At 41.6% G+C, this 17,244-nt stretch overlaps 1 protein-coding gene across 1 annotated transcript in view; it reads right to left on the bottom strand.

Annotated features, from left to right (window-relative positions):
• The window catches only part of trpm3 (transient receptor potential cation channel, subfamily M, member 3), a 109,222-nt gene extending 95,385 nt beyond the window's left edge, over positions 1 to 13,837 (bottom strand). Inside the window, exon 1 of the mRNA XM_008288355.1 lies at positions 13,748 to 13,837. Within this exon, the coding sequence (XP_008286577.1) occupies positions 13,748 to 13,837 (90 nt within the window). The remainder of the gene's footprint in view (positions 1 to 13,747) is intronic.
• Positions 13,838 to 17,244: the final 3,407 nt, after the last annotated feature.

Below are 17,244 nucleotides of genomic sequence, written 5' to 3'. Positions count from 1 at the left end.
TAGTATTGATAGTTAATCAAGTCCAGAACCTGATAAAATCTAAACTGAATGTGACAGGAAAATGGAGGGGCAGCATCAGCAGTCAGTCTTCATTCCAGTCCTCACCTTTGCTCATGAGCGCTGTGTGGTGACTGAAAGAATGAGATTGTGGATACAAGCGGACAAAATCAGTTTCCTCCATTTGGTGGCCGGTCTGAGCCTCAGAGATATGGTGAGAAGCTCAGACATGAAGAGGGTTCTTAGAGCAGAGTCGCTGCTCCTTCATGTCTACAGGAGCCAGCTGAGGTGATCTAATTAGGCTGCCTCACAGGCACTTTTCTGGCCACGTTAACCTGGGAGGACACACCAGGGTAGACCCAAAACTTGCTGGAGGGATTATATGTCTCATTTGGCCCGGGAATGCCCTGGGATGCCCCTGAAGGTCCAAGACAACTGGGGAGAGGGACGATTAGAGTTCCCTGCTCAGCCTGCGGCCACTGCGAACCCGGATAAGTAGAAGAGAATGGAATGGAAAGAATTTAACGTCTGATTTTAACGTTTATACTTTTTACATCCAAAAATACATGCAAAATAACTGTCATAATGAAAATAAAGAATACAGGATTACATATTTGTAATTTCACGGTTTAGTGGCCTCCTTGTGGCCGCAGAGCTCTAAGCAGCCATCTTTCACTCACTGTCATTTAAACAAGTGGTGTCTTCCTGCAAGTAAGACCCAAGGAAACCCATTTATTTGCTAAAATCTATGAAATGTAATTCCACAAACCAATCTGTTGGAAGTCACTGTGGTCAGTACTTTACACTTATTAGCATATTAATAGTTCAGCAACCAACCCCACAGCGACGGAAACCGAAATGACCTTTGAAGTCAAATGCACAAGACCGTTCTCTTTTGAACAATCTTTTTTCTACAGTGAACCCATTTTACCGCCACGGAGTGAGTCACAGCAAGAGATGTAATCTATTAAGAGCCAAAAATGAGAAGCTGAGCAAGCAATTCCCATTCATGCTTCACTTTAATGATCTCCAGCTCGATATTTTTTCATGGCGCTGTGCCGCTGCGCCCCTCGCCCTCGCCGAGTGACAGGGATAAAGCTTCATTACATAAGGTTGCTGGCAGGACCGGAGCTGGTGCTCGGTGGCACAGCACCTGCCAGCAATCCCACAGAACACCGGGCACACATTCATCATTACACTGACTTCCTGTATCCTATTTTCTGTATCTCCTTCCGTCTGCTCATTCATTAATTTCTCCTCGCTGAGCTATTTTACTTATTTTCCATCTATTATTGTGTCTTTTTTTTCCTCTTTGCTCATTTTCTGCCCACCCCTTCACCCCCCCATTTTCTCTCTCGCTCTCTGTTTCTCTCTGGGAAAGTGATGTATCCTACTTTCCTGCTGCCTTTTGGGATCAGGCTGAAAGGCAGGCGGAGGGAGTAGTGCTGTCTAAGTCTGGATGTCCTCACAGAGTGCATAATCCTCTTGATGTTCTGCCACTGTTGTTGCTCATTCTAAACGGAGGCACAGTGCTGGAGCATCTGTACCATACGTACGTTCTGCACAAAGTATTTAAGAACAAAAATGAGCTGCACATGTGTATTTCTAGAATAGTTAAACAGCTGTAGAGAGTATTGCATATGCATATAAAACGATGTTTAGGCTGCACAGCATTGTTTGCACAAATGACAATCCATTCTTTGTGTTACGTCGGTGCCTTCTGTGTGCACATGGGACCAATGTTCAAAAACAATTCACGCTTAAATGCCAACAAGCTGTTCTGCGAAACAAAAACTGCATACAACAACGGTCCACACAAATGACCTTCTGACTATTTTTTGATTTTATTCTGTTTCGTTTCTGTCCAATAAACACTAATCTGCGACTTATCTGGTCAGCCAGAGTGACCCTCATTTCTCCTTGTATGAAAATCGTCTCTTACTGCGGCTAAGGAAGAAACTGGATTATAGATACAGATTAATGTACCATAGCAGAGCTGTCTATTGTAGAAGTGGGTAAGGAAGAGATGAAAAGAAGTGGAGGGAAATCCTGCATAAACTATTGCAGTTTTTTTTTTTTTTTCAAAGAATTCGCCTCGGGGGCATAACAGTGCTACTCCAGTGCAGTGTGAATATAGAAAATAAAAACCTGACTAGATAACTAAATATTACGCAAGAAATTTAGGAAAATGCTGAAAATCTCACTTTTGGATGCAACATTTTGCAGGGCATTTATGTGTGGAAATGATTCACGAGAGGATTGCAGAGATAATTTTAGACTGTTAGAAAAACTGCACTTTGGAAGCCAAAGTGGAGCACCTTTTAGATGTAAAATGACATTCAGCCCTTCAGGGCGGGAGCTGCAGTCGAAGATGGAAGTCTGACTGGTCCATAAAAGGTGGGATATTGAGAGGATGAACTGGTTTAGGTACTGCACATATGTCAGATGTATTGGACAAGAGGCGAGAGGAGGACGGGGGAGAGGAAAAAAAAGGGAGGAGTAAAGTTGGGGAGAGGAAGGAGGGTGAGAGGAATCCAGAGCTGAGAGAGCGTGAGACGGACTGAGAGATGGATGGAAGGACAAAAATAGCCCTGTGTGGCCATGCTGTTCACTTTCATTTTCCATGTCCCAGTATCCAATTTACAGTCACATACACACACAGAAGCACATATTCACACAATTTCACACATCTCTCTCTAATGTCTCTCACATACACAACTTTACCCCAAATTACACTCTTTCTCTTACACACACACACACACAGGAATCCATAAATGCGACTAAAAAAAAACACACACATGCTCACCATCTCATTTACTTTTGTGATAACACTGGTCTATCCCAGCATTCTTTTTTCTTTTTTTTTTTTAACACCTCCGCATTCACAGTTTTCCAAGTGCTGAGCTGGTCGCAGCAGATGGAAACTTGTACATAGCAATGCACTCTGTACAAATTTATGCTGGAATATAGGCGCACATATGTACATGCACACACACTCACACACACACACATACAGTGGGTACAGCTCCCCGGGGTGCTGTCCTATAGCGGTGCCATGAGATTTAGAGCTGCTCATCCCATTTAAAGGGGACAAAAGTTAGAGTGATAGATGGAAAGAGGTTGAGGGGGAGAGAGATCGAGGGTGTAATGGAGACAGCAGCAGCAGAGATAGAGGCTGTGATGCAGGGAATGGAAAGATGGAGTGGGAAACAGAAACAGGGAGGACAATTTGCATACATGTGCCGTTCGTTCCTTCAAGGCCCGTAGTGACACACAGGAATCCAGCCTATTTTTCACTAGATTTAAAAATCAAGGCTTAGTGTTACAGCTGATCTTCAAAGACCCTTCATGCTCTTCATGAATCACATGCCTGGATGCGTGTGCGCTTGCACATGCGTGTGTGTGTGTGGATTTAGCTGAGGGGGGGAAAAAAAACCCCCTCCTGTCTCCACTGGTTGCAGACTCCTTATCCATTCCTTCCATCTAGCCGGAGAGGGAATGCACTTCTATTAAAAGTGCCATTTCAACTCCAAGCCAGAGAGAAAGCTAATCACACATGTGCAATAAAGCATGATCTAGTTTACTTGTTCTGGTTACCTGCCGGTGTGTGCATGACAGTTAGGAGCGTGTGCAGTTTTTGTTTGGGCTTCTAAGTGTGTACGTGCTGATCCACAAATGAAAGAACAGGGAATCATTTAGGAGGAGGCATTACGGCGAACTAAAGCTGCCCCAGCATGATTTAAGATGCCACCACTCGCAGCTAATGACCTGAGTGAGATTACAAACACCGAAAACAATTCACTGTATGAGCTCCAGAAAACAGGGCTGGTAGGAATAAAAAATGAGAGACTGCTGCTGACAGAGAGCAAAGAGCAGAGAGGATAAGAGAGATAGGAAATATTATACAGATGCAGTGAGAAGTAGTGTAGAAAAATGCTTTTAAAATTAGAAAAAAGTAGTTAGAGAGAGGGCAGAGAGGGAAAATCAACAGCTAGGCGTGAAGTCCTCCTCAGCAGGCAGCATAAAGAAGCACAAGGTAAAATGCTGCTGTTCCGGAGTGCACCTTTGAATGGCTGAAACACTCCAAAATTCTTATTGAAGACCACATATCGACTGTTTGTGAAAAACATTAAAGGCTCTGAATAGGAGGGTATCATTCAGGTACTGTGAAAATGTGTGGCATAAGACATTACCAATGACCCGTCACTATGCGGTGCAGCAGAGTGCCGCACAACAGAATAATATCAGGATATAATTAGTTCCAACTGCCAGAATCTAATTTAGACATTTGAACTATAGTAATTTTGTGGGCTGGCCCATCTGTCGAGCTCTCGGCATTTTTCAATTTGTTAGATTAAACCAATGTTGAAAGAACAGTGCTGCATTTTGAGAAATGTCCTTATTGCAGAGTCATATAGGAAAGTCAATAGCAGTAGGAGCCAGAAGTTGGATTAATCTAGCTTAGCATAAAGGCTGGAATCAGTGGGAAGCAGCTTGCCAGGCTCATTTGCTTAACATAAAACAGAAATATAAAAATGACAAACTGCTAGTTTTACAGGGGGTTACGGACTGGAACTATTTGTTGGCAAGGAACCAGGTGCAGAGACTTTCTGGAGTCTTCTCGTCAACGTGAGGTTACCAGGCAACCAGAATACACTTCCAGTCTTTACAATAATGTCATCATCCCCTGCGTCTCGGTTTGGACTCAACGCACATACATGAGCTGGTTTTATCATTTAAAGCCTCAGAAAAGAGCAAATAAATGTTGAATTTTGAATCTGGAAGTGGCCCTCGTGATAACCCTGGACGGTCAATCAAAGTGTCAGCCTCTCAATCTATCAATTTATCTCAATAAAAGTACGGAAGTGAGATGAAACATCGTCTCTGTGAGCGTGCAATAGTTTCTGATGGCTTGGTTTCTCTTGATCAGCGGAGATGGAGCGACAGAGTTTAGGAGTTATCAGATTGACACTGATAGAGGTGGATGGAGAAGCGGGGAGGAAGTATTGAGAGTGGACTGACTGAAAGCTGCAGATCAAGAGAGTGACGATGGCCAGCACTAAGGCAGGACAGACAAAGAGAAGACAGGGCACTCTGTTCCACTGCTCGCTCTCTCTCTCTCTCTGATCAAAGCATTTTGTTAAAAGGCTCATCCTGTCAAAAAGATTTTTATTCTCTTTCAACACTTTTCATATAATAACAACCTTTTATTCCCTCCTCTTCATTTGGCTGTCACACTGCAGCACCAGCCCTCCAACACAACAGACAAGGTGCCAGATATGCTATCTTTTCGCCGAGAACAGATTATAACGCTCGCTCTTTATCTCCCTGTAAAGAAACTTAACAGAGTTCGTGTTTGTTAATTTTTTTTTTTTCTTTTTCAGCGCACTGTGAAAATTCAGTAATGATCTTAACGGTGATGAATGTGAGCTTTGGAAAATCTGCGAGGCACAAACCAACCGCACGTGCAGGCAAACTCAAAAGTGAAGGAGCAAAAACTAATTTTAAACGCTTTCTGTTTTTTATTTGATGTCTCAAAATGACAAACTGCTTTAACTGTTTATGCGAGAAAGGTACCACTGCATGAAGCTCCAACTGTTTGATCTCCAACCGAAAAAAAAAAAGGTATTAAATCAGCAATATGCATAAAGTAAAAACAATAAAAATCCATCTTCTCAGTCTGTTGTCTTTGCGTGATGAATGGCACCTCGACTCCAGCACCCGTGCAAGTTGGTGGTGAAAAATAATAACCAAGTTTTTGAGAGATGAAGTCGCTAAAACAAAAAGCGTAGGTTAATATAAACGTGGAACCTGCACAGCATTTATAATGAGGAAGGAGTTCTAACGTGACTCAGCCTTTCATATGGACACGAGGACACACACCACAATTACCAAGGCCATATCAATTATTCACAGACTACCACATGTTCAGACATTCATAGACAGCTAATGCCTACGCGACCGTTCCCATGAGTTACTCTGAGGTTTAAGCAGATGAAACTATCAGTGCAGATTTTAATATGCAATCTCATGTTACGCACATGGAAACTCACACTCTGCCACAGGGAACCCTAATATTCTACTGGGAAAGACGTGTTATTCTATATATGAGGTTATCATTACCATAAATGTCTGTGCTTTGAAATATAATCTGTGCAAAGAGCACCACAGATAAAACACTGCCTCTGAAGCATACATGACACTATACGATTTTAGTAACTGAAGCTATTTGAATTGAATCGTGACCGTGCCCATATGAATGTAATAAATATATATATATATATATGAACTCATTTATTACATTTTTCAAGAAAAATGTCAAACATTTGGTTATGAATTGTAAAAATTGAATGATAAACTTTGGGTTTCGGGCGGTGAACGCGTCGCTTTTTGCTCTGGGATTCTTACACAAAACTATTTATAGATAAGATAAAAATAACAACTAATTTATAACTGACTAAAATAATACAAGATGGTGATAATCATTTGGAGCAACCCTAGTGAATATCTTTCACTACAGTGAGTAAAAAAAATTAAACAAAATGTAAGCAGGACATGGACTGTGTCCATGTCTAAAGCATCTGAGCTCTGAGCCCGAGGTGCTGCGCTGTCACTGGCCGTGGTGCTGATTCTGAAACTTGGACTAATCTGGCTGCATTTCACTGCACTGTCAAAGTGTCACTGATTGTCTGGCTTCAATTCAACGTGAACAACAGCTTGATTGATTACACACGCCTCAGTAACAATATGGCTGCAGCTCTCACATGATTAGAGAGCCTCTAATTTTAGTTGCCTGCACTCGGGATTTCGGCGCATTCCCCAACGTCCCCTCACACCTCGGCGTGCCTTTTCATTATCTTAACAGCCTTGACAATTATGAAGGAGAGTAAGTTAATTGAAATGTATTGATTTTTTATTGATTCATTGCTGACCTATTGAAAAGCTTCCCATTGATCGCAAATTACGTCCTGAGGATGCCGCATATATGAATAACCAATAATGCACTAAAGACAACCACCACCTTGTTAAAGTGATTTATTAGCTTGGTTCTGAAAAGTGGGTGCTGGTGATTAAAAAAAAGAAAAAAAAAGTGGGGGTGGGTATGTCGTCATTCCTGCATTAATGCATGAATACTTGGCACTCACAGGTTGGGCCCCACCCATCTTCAAATCAACCATCGCTTGGATGTCAGTTACGCGCCTGTAAAATCTCACGATGCTCTCATGTTGACAAATACTGTCCTCAGACAGACAGATATATAAACTCCTGCTAAATCAACACCACCTTTGTATTATGTGTCTCCAAGACCACATTTTGACAAGAATACGTGCACACACGCTGACTGACAAGATGAAAACAATCCCAGATATACTATCGCGGCTGGTAATCACACCACCAGTGATGCGAGAACACAAGGCTGAAGGTAATTGGAAACAGCCATTTCCAGTCTGATGTGCCGATACATCATCAGGATCGTACGCCGAGGTGCCACTGCTCTGAACGATTCATTACTCTTAAAACACGCAAAAAAGTTCCATCAAACAGTGAGACGTGGGTTTGTTTCCAATAACATCGCATTGGTTTGCGTAACCACATTTACTTTGATTACGAGGCTGCACCAAACTGAGACTCAGCAGATCTACTGTCCAGCACCAGTCAACGAACAAGCTGCTGAGGAGGAGCAAGAGGTAGGCACACTTGGTTAAGGGATATTATTAAAAAAGCGTGAGTGGCACTCTTCTTTTTATTGCATAAAGTGGAAAGATTAGAAGCAAGAGCAGCCTCAAATCCATCAGTCACTAAGTAATAGTGCTACACTCAAACCCCTGTAAAATTGTATGATGGTAATATTACATTTATTGAGTGTTAGAGGTAGAAAGGTGATTTTTAATTTTTTTTTACATCTGGAAAGAGCCCGGCAAGCTGTTTCTCTCTGTTTCCTGCCTTTATGATGATCTCGGCTGGTATCAGTTTGAGATACATCAATCTTTTCTTTATCTAACTGCTGGTGAAAGAGTGAATAAGCATGATTTCTTTTTCCAATTATGTTTATTTGTGCCAACAGAGATGTGGTTGCGATGTTGTGAATTTCTCCCTGGTATTCTTTTATCTTTGTCTACATGCTGTAGAATAGTGATGGTGAAATACTTCAAAGGTCAGCTTCTGCAGCACTGAAGTGCACGCAAACCCAGCGTAGGTTAAAAAGAATCATAAAGTAGCATAAAGTTGCACATAAAATTCAACAGTACCAAACTACATGGACAAACCTTCGCACATTTAAAACACCCCAAGCAACACGCACATAAATGCAGACTGTAAATTTCCCTCAGCACCAGTGTCACACTTCCTACGCCAGTGTGTAGAGTTCATGAACCATAAACAGGAGGATTCATGACATATCGTCCTCATACATAATTAAACAGCCTTCCATCACTACTATATATTCCCCCCCCTGGCAGCTTACAGTCTAAGGTCAATGTTCAGAGTTCATAACTATAACGCGAGTGCCACAGATGCTGCAGCAGCAAAACAGGAGTTGCGAGCGTAATTTGCATTTCTGCGTACGTCACTGATGTTTGCTACACCTGCACGTGAGACATTCCAACAGTGAAAGCTGAAAGTGGTTTTGCCAAATTATACATTTATTCTGAAACTGCAGGTCCTTTCAGCATCAATTCTGATGAATTATTCATCAGCTGACTGGTAGGTGAAATCATTCTGTACTATCTGTTGCATTAATTCAGGACAAACGCATTCAAAAAACAAAAAGCACAGAAAGCATGACGACACAACGTTTCCTCGAGCTGGTTGCTCGTTAAGCGATCCAAATATTTTAGAGAGCGTTCAAGAGAAACAAATTTACCAGGGTCTTGTTTCACTTCCCATGATGTTGTGTGGACGGTTGCCAAATAGGAAATATAGGGTCTTTGTGTGACTAAATAAAGGAATGAGGTGTTAATTGGCAGCTTATGCTCTCGTTTTGGCTCATTAGCGAGATAATGTTTAAATTGAAATCTCATGAATGCAGCGTAACTGGTTAATTGAGACATAAACAAGGAAGCTTTGAGACATCCTCCAACTCTGAGGCCTGTTTACACAAGAAGGAAAAAGAGTGACAGAAAGGGGAGAGGACTCTCCCTGAGGCCTGTGTGTGACAACACATTGTTTCCTCCACTTGTCCTCAACACTCAGGAAGCATTTTTCTCAACTTGTTGGGATGTGTCAGCATGTGTGGAGGTAGCAGAGAATAAGAGTGAGGTGATTTTGGGAGAAACAACACTGACCTCCAAAGCAGTGCAGAACTTAAGAAAACAGCAGGCTGGAATATCGGATGAGCAGCTAGTTTTCTTTGCAGTGTGCACATGCTGAATTCCCTTCCACCTAATTTACTTTATGATGTTTGTATATGTAAATTGTGTGCTTTTTTTAAATTTAGTTGTTCGATTGAGTTTGATTTGTTAACCTATTTTCCTGTGTGTAAGCAACATCTTATGTAACTATGCTTTCATGTTTAGAGAGTAGCTGGTATTACGGTGCTTTGAAACAACACTATTTAGAGGTATGTACCATTTGTCATTTATGTTCAGATAATATGTGCACTTTGTCCACTCAAACAAACTCAATAACAACAGAATGCACACAAAGATCCTAATGTAACGTGCACATTATGGGTGTCATTAACCATAGAAAATTTAATCAGATAATCAGAGCTTGGTAATTGAAACAATCCCTGCTGTCCCAATCTTAATGATTTATCACAATGTGTAAATGAAGCACAACGAGTGCTACACAGAGGGAGTCTGATGCAAAGACTCTGCATGTGAAAAATCTGTTTCAACACTTTAGCTGCTCAGCTGACATCTGATATTTAAAAGAGCCCGCCCCCTCCTTAATATAGATATGACACCTACAGGAAACACACATTAGTTCTACATGTTGTGTAAAGTTCTATCTGAAGTGTGCAACTTAAAGAATATATGATACACACTAAAAGAATACACATTTATAAGCAAAAGAAAGCTTTACACACAAAAACTATGTTCTGAGGTTAGTTAGTTCTGTAACTTGTACAATCTGTGTGCTGAGATCTAACTCTACTGCAGATACAAACATGGGTGGTGCCACCTATGGGTGACAAAATGTTTTTTGCTTCTTGCTTGAACTATATATTGTTAGAATTCACATTAAGAATAGAACATGTTTCTAAACATCATTACGCTAAATTGCTGTGTAAGACGAATTCTCACGCACAGTCACTCCTCGCGGCTCAACTAGATGACAAGCACCGCAACAGTGTACCTTTTTATGTAACAGATTTATTTTTAGCAATAGAGAGATATATTTATTTTTTTTTAGCAGCACATTCCATCCCCCATGTATTTTGCATAAGATGGAGTGTTATCTATGCTTTATGATTATGGGAAGCAATGGAATAAAAAGGGAATAGAGGCACAAAAAGGGAGGAGATGGTAACCAAAGGAAAGAGGCAGGGAAAGATGACGAAAGAAGGAAAGACAAGCAGACAGACATGAGAAAGAAAAGTAGAGACATGAGGACTGAAAATGGACAGGAAAGGATTCACTATGTGCTTAATATTCTTTATACAAATACTACACAGTGCTGCAAATGTATAAAAAAAAAAAAAAGCATGTGATCTACAAAGAAAGTGAAGAGATGAAGTAGAAGAGAGAACTGATAGGAGGTGGCAGTTAAGACAACTTAATGTAGCATGATGATCAAAAGTAGGATAAAAAAGCACAAAATCAAAAAAGTGGAAATGAGAGAGGCCGTTATCTTAAAAAGCCAAAAAAAACAGACCGAGGTATGTGTTTGAAACAAATAGAATTAAAAGAAGTATTAAAGTCGCCAAAAGAGGATGAAGGAAGATTTGCCACTTCCTCTGATTCTCTTTCCAATATTGCTTCTCCGTTTCATACTCCATCCCGCTGAGTCTACATGAAATCCGAGGCTTAAACTTGTAAAAATCTCAGCTGTCAGCGCTGCAAATATGTGATTATTTCAGGAGGAAGACACAAGCTCTGACAGAGATAACATTTTTTTTATATTAAATTTGCCAACCAGATCTAGTAAAGAGCACATTTTTTTAACAGTCCAGATAAGATTTAAAAAGGTCTGACTGTGTAACACATCGGATAATAAGAGAAACACTGGCTGAGGGTGTGTTAGCAGGTTAGGTTGTGTGTGTGTGTGTGTGTAGAAGAAATGAGATTAGATTGTGTAAGTGTTTAGTTCTGAGGAGGCTGTAATGTCTCCATGAGTCAGACAGAAGCATTTGTTGAGGTGTTACCCATATTATCAATGTCAAATAATGCTGAACTTAAAGGTTTCAGTTCTTATCAAATGTACTTTTTTTTTTGCAACTGTTTCCCCCCCTGAGTAGACCACACGGTTCTGATCATATGTTCACACGCCAGCGCTTACACAGTACCTACTTGCTGTAATGTGAACTGTGCCTGTAGCGCTGCATTATAAATGCACATACTTATTGAAAAGCATGTGCACAGAAGCAAGCGCACACCTACGCACAAACACAAGCGCGCACACGCAATCTGCGGGACATATTTTCCTGCCCAAGGAAGACACGAAGCGTCTCTGACAGTCTGTAAATTGCAGTCGCACTGACATGAACGCACCAGCATTAGGGATGCATTTGGCAGCACAAGGCAGGTAATAAGTTGGAGGGACATGGGAGGAAAGTGCTTGTCTTGCAGAAATTTCCAACAATAATGACAGGCTATTAGGTTAATTTCACGCTGACAAACTGATGTCTCCCTCGGAGGATTCACGTAAGGTAAACAGACTTCCAGGAACTAAAATCCTTTGTGCTGTAGCTTCATCCGTGGTGCTAACACGGAGGAGGCCAAGGTTAAGCTGCCACCCACAGTGCAGACTTTGACCTCAAACAACAGAATTAGCTGTTCAAGTGCAGCAACATTTAAAGAGGTCGACTTAAAGATAAACTCTGGATGAATATTTTAAAACTACTTCTTAACATGATATGGCGAGAGATCTGTCGAGCTGAACGGCGCTGTGGTAATGATGCTGTCAGTCCTTGGAGCTGCTTCGTAAGTCAGTCCTTGGACACATGGTGGGAATATTGGATGGGAACATTTTCTGATTCACGACGAGGTGCCCTACATACAAATAAAAATCATTTCTGTGCAGTCGTCAGCCCACTGAGGGAGTCACTTACTGAGTGCATTAAATTTAAAAATTCTCACTTGATGATCATCTACTCAAGTCGGATCCAGCTTAGGGAGGGAAAAAATTCAATTGAATCTAATTTGTGGTAATTCACTTAAACTTTCGAGGGTGTTTGCGGTGGATTTGCTAAATGCCGTTACTTACTTATGAAAAAGCCCCATCCTCGTGTAAAGTTCCGCAGCACGTGTTAGCAGCACACACATGTACACACACACACACAAGCAGACCCTATGCACATTCAATCAAGGATTACAATGATATTCATTTAACCAGGCTATACAAATGCAAATGTCTGACATGTGAGCCCAGGCACTCTAGTTGTGTGGTTCGACATCACAGCCACACTGTTCTGTGAGACACTTTGATAAAGCCAGATCAAAGGAGAGTGAAGAAGAGGCATTCAAGACCTCTGACAATAGCCCTCCTGTGCCTGTAACTGGCTTATAAAAGCACATGAATGCATAAAGATGAGGTTTTTAGGCTACAAGTGTCTCGAAGCAGGCGTTATAAAGGTGCTGTGGATTTACAGAGGCTACAAATCACTCGTACGCAGATGCACCCACACACGCCCAGATGTAAATACATTCATCCACGCTACATTGCACACCTCTGCACAGGTGATGAGGTGAAAAGGTTAAGTTTGTCAACTAAATGCAGCTAACTTGGGCAAAATACACAACTCAGCATGAATTCTTAATATTAAGGTGTATTTTGGAACTATTTCAACATCTATGTCCTGGAATGTAATGGTACACATTCACTTTTTTCTTAAAGCTCCTCTGTCCTGTCTATCTTTTCCAATTTAAGGTTTCCGCTCCTGCATCCCTACAAATCATCATATTCTGCCTCTTTAGTTCACTCTCTACCTTTTCTTTTCCCCTCTCTTATCTCTTTTTGCTTACTCTTTTTATCTGTCGACATTTCATGCTTCCATCTTCACCCTTTGTGTAACCCTCTCGCTATTTTAAGATTGGACCCCTGTAATCAGCGCTCATCTTCTTATTTCTTTCCATCTCTTATTTGTCTGTTCTCTCAATAAATTATAAGAATTTGTCTTTTTTCCCTCTTTCAGCACACTTTCTTTCTCACCCCTTCTTTCATTTTTTCCATCCACCTCTTTCCGTGTGTCTCTCAAGCATCATGTTCCCGCTTTTCCTCGTCTCCATTTTTATCCTCCACTCTTTGCGCATCCCCACACTTCCAAACCTTTAAGCTCCCCTCTGAGTGTGTTATGCTGGCAGCTTTGCCACACTTTTATTCATTTTCAACAACGTTATTCCCTCTATCCCCTCTTAATGACTGCCTTACATCCACCGATTTATGCACTAAGGACACACAAAGGAAGCCAAAGATGTGGCACAGCAGCTTCTTCAGCATTCATTTTACACCCTCACACATCTTTCCACTCATCTTCATTTGGAGAGCAGCAGGGTAGCAGAAGGGCTGCCTGACATATTTTACTACACGTCCCTGGGCATCTATTATTTAGTTCATTGCCAATCTCCCCTCTCCAGTGTTCTTTTACCTTTAGCAGGCGTACAGATGGCAGGAAGGCTGCATGGCACAGTTTTCTGATGGTCCAGTTGAGTGGCCGTGGTGCGTCCAGCTGGTTCATGGTGTCCACTCTTCACGCTGCAGCCACTGGTGCCCGGCAGCTTTTCCCGGCACCAGGATCAATGCTGCCCCACTAAGGGGGCAAAAATGGGAGAGGGTCTCCAACTCCAACTGCCGAAAGGCACGCAAGTCCCAGGGCATGACCCTTGACGGACAACCATCAACCACTACCGCCACCACCACTGCCACCACCTTGAAGCCTTTACTTCCCCAAGCAGATGAAGCTCTCACCTGGGCAGCTCTCTGCCCCCTCTCAGCTCCCTTTGCTGCGCTCTCCTCTTCTCAGGTGCAAACAGATCCAAAGAATCCAAGGCAAGTCAAACCTGGAGCACCAGGAGCATCTGATTCCTCTTCCACCAGAAGCTGAAGTCTGCTCAGCTCTGGCTGAAAAAAAAAAACACCCAGAGTGTACAGTATTTTCCCAAACAATGGAGCAGAGCGCAGCAATGCACAACAGAGATAAGAGCGCGTAGTGTGAGAGAGATGCAGGTAGAGAAAGAGAAAGAGAGGAAGAGAAGGAGGAGAGATGGAGATGTGGGGAGAGGAGAGACGAGCAGTGCAGTGCAGTGCAGTAAAGAGAGAGGGGAGAGGAGAGGAAAAGGAGAGCAGCGCAGAGCGCATAAACGGAGCAGCCTGACAGGCAGTGGCTTAGATTTGAGGCTGCATGCACACTACTGTCTCCAAGATGAAAACAGAGAGGATGGAAGAGAGAGAGAGAGAGAGAGAGAGAGAGAGAGACAGAGAGAGAGAGAGAGAGAGAGAAGGGGAAAGATCAAATAAGATCCAATACAACTGATGAACAGGCTGAAATTGAAACTATGGAGATAGGATGGAGGAGGAAAAAATGCCTCTGCACATGGAAAAAAAAAGAAGAGGAGGGATGGAGAGAGAGACAGAGAGAGAGAGAGAGAAGGCAAGATGGAGAGAAGGAGAAGAGAGGGAAGAGATGTGATGAGGTACTGTATGGTGGTCAAAAAAGGAAATAGGTGAAGCGGAGTCAAAGCTGTGTTTTGTACAGGGAATTCAGATGGAGCTTGAAGATGGAAGCACATTAAACAACTTGGTGCTGTGGCACTGGAGAGTAGTACGACCTACTTACAAATTTGCATGTTAGACATCATATTTATGCATAAAAAAAACTCTAAAGTGGTTTGAAAAAAATGCTGAAAATAAGACTGTTGATGTGACTGTCAGACTGTATATACTCATTTTTAATGCTTGGAAGCAGCCCTGCCTCCCCCTTCCTCAAGTGATGCAATTCATTTTGCTGTATTGGCATAAATGCTAAACTGCAGCTATAAAATTACTAGTAAAGGCAATACAGTTTTTCTTGTTTCAAGGATTTCCTTGAATCTTTAATGAATTTTTGAATGCAACACATTTCAAGTGATTCTGTTGTTGTTTTGACTGAAGACATTTTAAAAAATGTGCACTTGTTAGATGTAAGTTCAAGGAGTATTAAAAAACAAACCTTTAACTGTATCATACAACATCTGCTATTAGTTGTATCATTGGTCCCACTTCTCAGTTTATTGTTTTTAAAGTCAGAACGATATAAAAAGGTTTACAGCTTAAAATATCATATCTATATTTTGCACAATTTATGATCCTGAAAGAACAACAGATAACCAGGCTCTTCTCACCCAATAACCCCTCGTTTATGAACTGTAACAACTCTATATTTTAGTTTTATATAGTACCGCCTTTTAGCACCTTGCTGCCTACACTTATTTCACTTTATACACAAATGTTATATATTCGTCATCTGTTTCTATTGGAGCCTGAGATTATCACGTTTGACTACAGGGTGATTGATTATCCTCACTGTTTTAGGTCAGGAGAATTACATTTTGTGAGAGCTACTGGTTCACACAATCATCCACAGAGCAGGAAGGATCTAAAATCTATCCACAAATCCAAAAATCCAAATCTTATCAGTGTAGTGCAACTCTCAAAGAGGCTTGAAAGTGAAGCACAGTGACAAAAAAAAGAAAGAAACAGGAAAACAAGCCATCTATTTTTGCCTCATCTTTTCTGGCCTTTATTTCTATTTCTAGTCACTCATACTGTCTCCACCTAATAACCGATTCAAAAAACGTAAACACACAAACGCTTGTCAAAGCAGAAGATACAAAATGAAAGGTTCTCTTTAAGGGAGATGTGACAAGATTGGACTGGTTGAAGAGCGAATCAATGCGATCGTCTGGTGTAGAAATAAAAGCATGAAGGTGTCAGAGGTGCTGATGACAAAATATGATGCTTCCTGTTAGATGTACGTCACATTGTCGGTGTTTAAAAATGGCTCAAATTAGTGTCACAATAAATGCAGCTGCACCAAAATAACTGAACAAACATCTGTGCAACACTAACTGTGCAGAGGCATGAAATCTATCTCTTGTAATATGGACACCAAATACAAAAGGAGGAGTTTGCGTTATGTTTGAGCCCTCATAAAAGGAAACCTTGGGGGGAAAGTGAAGCTCACACACAGTTAAAGCGCCTCATTCAGTAAAGCAAGACATGCTGTCAGAGTGATCCTGGAGGCCAAATAAAAAAACAAAGAAGTGAGCTTTTTTATTCCTCTTTAAATTAACAAGACAATAGCTGCTTCAATGCAACACACTATGACAAAACGTGAATGACACATTGCTCTTAAAGTGCATCTTGCTGATATTTAAATGCGTCAGTGATAGAAGAGAACATCTCACTTCGGTTAGTCCTGATCACACTCTTGAGTCACCAGCACACAGTAGGTGTTGTGCCTTGTCAGTTAAGGGCTGACATTAAGAGTATCCACCTCACTGACCGATGGCTCCCCTGAGGACTGCTGAGACCTCTGGGAGATCCGTCTGTCAACCATGAGGTGTGTGTATGTATAAGTGTGTGTGTGTGTGTGAGAGAGAGAGAGTAGGGGGGTGAAGAAAGAAGAGTGCATCTCCTAGCCCCGCACCCAACCGTCATCACAGCTCACACTTCCCCTTCTCACCCCCATGAAATCAAACACAGCAGCTCTGTGCGTCGCGCTGCACTGTCTGCATCCTGACTCTAGATGGCAACCTTCTAATGCACAATACCAATCTCAGCCTCAGGACCTGCACTCAAATATAACCCATACAAAAGGCTCTAGGAGCTGAACTGAGTCATTATCAAAATGTCAGGTTCTTTACGACAACAGAACCAGGGTGCCTCCCTTTTATGACTACATGCATAAAGACACAGAATAAATCAAGTCTGCAACACCTTGCTGAAAAAAAAAAAAGCAACATACACACTTCGACCAGTAGAGGGCACCTGCTCAACACACACAACAGAGAGTGTCTTGTTTTTTGTTGTTGTTTTTATCTATTTTTTTATCCTCTCACTCTTCATGGCTGCACTAATTATCACAACGTTAAAAGGTATTAAAGC

Source organism: Stegastes partitus, unplaced genomic scaffold (genome assembly GCF_000690725.1).
Source record: "Stegastes partitus isolate 25-593 unplaced genomic scaffold, Stegastes_partitus-1.0.2 Scaffold13, whole genome shotgun sequence".
NCBI classification, from domain to species: Eukaryota; Metazoa; Chordata; class Actinopteri; family Pomacentridae; genus Stegastes; species Stegastes partitus.
Note: the sequence above shows the minus strand (reverse complement) of the source record. Positions and strands in the feature narration are given on the sequence as shown.